The 4,128-nt window shown below is 70.1% G+C and overlaps 2 protein-coding genes across 2 annotated transcripts; one reads left to right on the forward strand and one right to left on the reverse strand.

Moving 5' to 3' along the window:
• Window position 1: 1 nt before the first annotated feature.
• LOC112961308 (adenylosuccinate synthetase isozyme 2-like) lies at window positions 2–3,301 on the forward strand (the record flags this gene model as incomplete). The annotated part of the gene is made up of 13 exons (XM_026056318.1): window positions 2–151; window positions 458–560; window positions 702–770; window positions 1,033–1,083; window positions 1,169–1,235; window positions 1,433–1,540; window positions 1,731–1,812; window positions 1,895–2,021; window positions 2,093–2,247; window positions 2,331–2,455; window positions 2,541–2,638; window positions 2,792–2,941; window positions 3,041–3,301. Coding segments are annotated over 13 exons (1,338 nt in total), but the record flags the coding sequence as incomplete, so codon positions are not given.
• Window positions 3,302–3,325: 24 nt separating this feature from the next.
• GNG3 (G protein subunit gamma 3) lies at window positions 3,326–4,093 on the reverse strand. Its single transcript, XM_026056342.1, has 2 exons — window positions 3,742–4,093; window positions 3,326–3,661 (listed from the first exon to the last, which is right to left on the reverse strand). Exons 1-2 carry the CDS (start codon window positions 3,838–3,840, stop codon window positions 3,533–3,535), a joined length of 228 nt encoding a protein of 75 aa, XP_025912127.1. The 5' UTR covers window positions 3,841–4,093; the 3' UTR covers window positions 3,326–3,532.
• Between the last annotated feature and the right edge of the window lie 35 nt (window positions 4,094–4,128).

Below are 4,128 nucleotides of genomic sequence, written 5' to 3' on the forward strand. Positions count from 1 at the left end.
CGGGCCCGGGGCGAAGCGGGCGCGGGCGGCGGTGGAGCCCGAGGCCGGGAACCGCCTGACTGTGGTGCTGGGCGCGCAGTGGGGCGACGAGGGCAAGGGCAAGGTGGTGGACCTGCTCGCTATGGACGCCGACCTGGTGTGCCGCTGCCAGGTGGGGCGGAGCGGGGCCCGCTGGGGCGGGGGCCGGGCGCGTGGGGGGCTGGAGCGCCGCGTCCCTCCCTGCCCGGTGGGGCAGGTGCGGGGCGGGGGAGGGGCAGGCTGTGGGGCTGGAGGACCCGCTGCCTCCCTGCCCGATGCGGCGGGCTGTGAGGCAGCCCGGTGGGTTTGGTGTCCCGGGGAGCTGTGGGGCTGCACCGTGGGGTGCAGGGACTGGAGGCGGTGGCGGGGCTTGGGCAGGGGGGCAGCCGTGGGGCAGGGAGGCCCCCCGGTCCCTGACCCGTCTCTCGCCTCCCCACAGGGCGGGAACAACGCGGGACACACCGTGGTGGTGGACGCGATCGAGTACGACTTCCACCTGCTGCCCAGCGGCGTCCTCAACCGCCGAGCCACCTCCTTCATCGGTGAGCGGCCCCCCGGCCCCCCGCACCCCTCGGGGTCCGGCCCCCCGCTCCCCCTCCAGCCCCAGCTGCGTGGCTCGGCGCTGCCCGCAGCCCCAGCTGCCTCCCGCGTCGCCCCGTGACCCGCCGCCTGCGTCTCCGCAGGGAACGGAGTTGTCATCCACTTACCGGGACTCTTTGAGGAGGCTGAGAAGAACCTGAAGAAGGGACCTGGTGAGTGACGCGCCCCTTTGCTGCAGTGGGGCAAGGCCGGGCGCCCTCGTGCCCTGCGGGGGCCGAGGGGGACACTGCGGAGGCAGGTGGTGGGCTAGAGCCGGGGGACAGCAGCAGCCCGGCCTCCTGCAGGAGAGATGTGGGGGGGCCGCACTGTGGGTCGCTCCCTCCTGGGGCCTCCCCGTGCGCGCAGCCGCAAAGGGTCCTGGTGCAGGAGCTGCCCGTGCTGCCCCCACGGCACGCTCACCCTCTCTCCCCACAGGCCTGGAGGGCTGGGAGTCCCGCACCGTCATCTCCGACAGAGCCCACATCGGTGAGCGCGAGGGGCTGCGGGGCCGGGGAGGGTTTAGGGCTCTCCCATGCTCACCCCCGTTGCTGCTCTCTCTTCTTCCCCTCAGTTTTTGACTTCCACCAGGCTGTGGACGGGATCCAGGAGCAGCAACGGCAGCAGCAGGATGGCAAAAAGTGAGTGAGGGGGCCGCAGCCACACGTCGACGGGTATCTGTGCTCGGGGGAGCGCGTGGAGGGGCCAGGAGAGGAGTGGTCCGGGCTCTGCGCGTCTGGGATCGCCTTTTCCGCGTTTCCCCCCGGCAGCAGGGTCCGGCCTGGTGGTGGTAGGGGGACAAAAGATGCTGCTGCCCCAACCTGGCGTCTCTCGACAGCTTGGGAACCACCAAGAAGGGGATTGGTCCTGTCTACGCCTCCAAGGCCTCCCGCACGGGGCTGCGTATCTGCGACCTGCTGGCTGACTTCGGGCAGTTCTCCAAGAAGTGAGTGAGGATCTGGGGCCCTGCCGGGGGGTGGGACCAACCCCCTCTCCCCTTTTGGCGCTGAGGATTTGGGGGCTACGTGGGGAGAACAGCGTTGGGGGGACCCTTGTGTCCCCTTGCAGAGCGAGGTGGGTGTGAGGTTCGGCCTGTGCTTCCTCCAGCCCTCACTGCGTGCGAACGCCCCTTCCAGGTTCGAGGCTCTGGCCCAGCAGTACAAGGCGACGTACCCTGCCCTGACCATTGACACGGAAGCTGAGCTGCAGCAGCTGAAGGTGGGTTGGGGGCCCACAACTCTTCCGCTCCTCGACCCAGGTCTCCCCGTGTCCTCCTGACTCTTGTCCCACCCCAACTCAGGTCTACGCTGAGAAGATCCGTCCCCTGGTGAAAGATGGGGTTTACTTCATGCACCAAGCGCTTCACGGCTCCCCTAAGAAGATCCTAGTGGAAGGGGCGAACGCTGCTTTGCTGGACATCGACTTCGGTACGTGCGGGGCCTCCTGGGCTTGGGGTGCTGCCCTGCGCTCACTCATCGTGTCCCCTCTGTCCGCCCAGGAACGTACCCGTTCGTGACGTCCTCCAACTGCACGGTGGGAGGGGTGTGCACCGGCCTTGGCGTCCCGCCGCGCTACATCGGGAAGGTCTACGGCGTGGTGAAAGCCTACACCACCCGTGTGGGCGTGGGGACCTTCCCCACGGAGCAGGACAACGTGAGTGGGGCGACTGCGGCGGTGGCGCTGGGCTCTCAGCCCTGCTGGGAGCCGGCGGGTGACGCCAGACTCTGGCCCCGCAGGAGATCGGGGAGCTGCTCCAGTCGCGGGGCCGGGAGTTCGGGGTGACGACGGGCCGCAAGCGCCGCTGCGGGTGGCTGGACCTGGTGCTGGTCCGATACGCCCACATGATCAACGGCTTCAGCGCGTAAGAGCCCCCCTGCGCCTGCTCCCCCAGCCCCTGCGCGCCCGGCCCGCTCTGGCCAGCTGACGCGCTCCGACTCTCCCCGCAGCCTGGCCCTCACCAAGCTCGACATCCTGGACACCTTCCCCGAGATCAAAGTCGGAGTTGAGTACTGCCTGGACGGGAAGCCCATTCCCTACTTCCCAGGTGAGGGGGCTGCAGGGGCACCCAGTTCACGCTGCCGTGGGGAGAGCACGGGGTTTGGGGGGGGGATGCTGGATGCCAGGGATCGTTCCCCACAGCGGGGGGGTGTCTGGCTGCCAGGCTGCCCCCCACCGCCCCGCTCCCCCCCCTCTGCAGCCAACCAGGAGCTGCTGAACCGCGTGTCGGTGCGCTACGAGACGCTGCCCGGCTGGCAGCGCAGCACCGAGCAGGCCCGGGGCTTTGCCGACTTGCCCCCCCAGGCCCAGGGCTACGTGCGCTTCGTCGAGCAGCACCTCGGGGTGCCAGGTGGGTCCGGGAGCGGGGCAGCGCCGGGGCCGGGCCGCCCCGGGCGGGCTGGGTTTTGGGGGCGAGCCTGGCCGCCTCTCACCCCCATGTCCTGCACAGTGAAGTGGGTCGGCGTGGGCAAGTTCCGCGAGTCCATCATCAAGGTCTTCTGAGGGGTCCCGCGGGGCCGGACGGCGCCAGGAGCCGCTTCCGTCCCCTCCCCCCCACCACCGCTGCTGCTGGCTGCCCCACACTCCAGGGCCGGGCCCTGTCCCTGCACCCCACAGGGCCCCCGGCTCCCCCTCACCCCCCTCTCCGGGCATTTCTGCGTCTCACATTTTCACTGTACAGATCTTGTGATAAAAGCAAGGGTTTATTTTCTCTGTGGAGCCTCCTGCTGCTGTTGTGGGGGGGGGGAAGGGGGGGGCCGGGCCCCATGCTGCCCCCCCGGGAGCGCTGACACCGGCCCCGAGCGGCATCTCCCGCCGGTTTGTTCTTGTGCTCAATAAGGGGGGGGTGGCTGGGCCCTGGCTGTGGGGCAGGACCCCCGGGTGGTGGGGCAGCCCCCTCCCCCCCCCGGCGTGGGGCACAGGGGGGGGGCCCCAGCGGAGCTCAGAGCAGGGCGCAGAAGAACTTCTTCTCCCTGAAGGGGTTTTCAGAGGTGGGGACGGGCGTGATGAGTGGGTCCTCGCAGGCGTGCGCGTCGCAGTACGTCATCAGGTCGGCGGCGGCCTTGGAGACCTGGTGCAGGGGGGCCGTGAGCGCCGTGGGGTGCCTCTCCGTACCCCCCCACACCCCCCTGCCAGCCCGCTGTAGCTCACCTTGATCCGGCACATGCTGGCCTCGATCTTCAGCTGCTCCACCATCTTGCGGGCCTGCCCGATGCTCATGGTGCTGTTCACAGGGGTCTCGCCCTTCATGGGGGCCCTGGGGGGCAGGTGGGAGGGGAGTGCATGCAAGCTCGGCGCTGTGTGCCCCACTGCGCCTGCCCCACGCTTGTAGGCTCCGCGTTGCGCCCCACATCCCACCCCGCATTCGGGGGCCCCACGCTGCAACCACTCTGCTTCCCGGCTCGGCCGTGCACGCTCTGTTCCTGCAAGCCCCCCATTTCCTGCCCCACCTCGTGCACCCCCAGCATGCGGGCTCCACCCTGCCCCACGCTGCACCCCCCACATCTCCAGGCCCCCCGTTGCCTGCCCCACCTCGCC

This window comes from Apteryx rowi, unplaced genomic scaffold (genome assembly GCF_003343035.1).
Source record: "Apteryx rowi isolate R43461 unplaced genomic scaffold, aptRow1 scaffold_1308, whole genome shotgun sequence".
Taxonomy (NCBI): Eukaryota; Metazoa; Chordata; class Aves; order Apterygiformes; family Apterygidae; genus Apteryx; species Apteryx rowi.

What these genes read in the sequence shown, in the direction of transcription:
- GNG3 (XM_026056342.1), bottom strand. Translation starts at nt 3,840, where the DNA reads ATGAAGGGCGAGACCCCTGTGAACAGCACCATGAGCATCGGGCAGGCC. An exon ending in CCAGCATGTGCCGGATCAAG is followed by an intron (nt 3,662 to 3,741) that starts GTGAGCTACAGC and finishes CCCCTGCACCAG; the next exon opens with GTCTCCAAGGCCGCCGCCGA.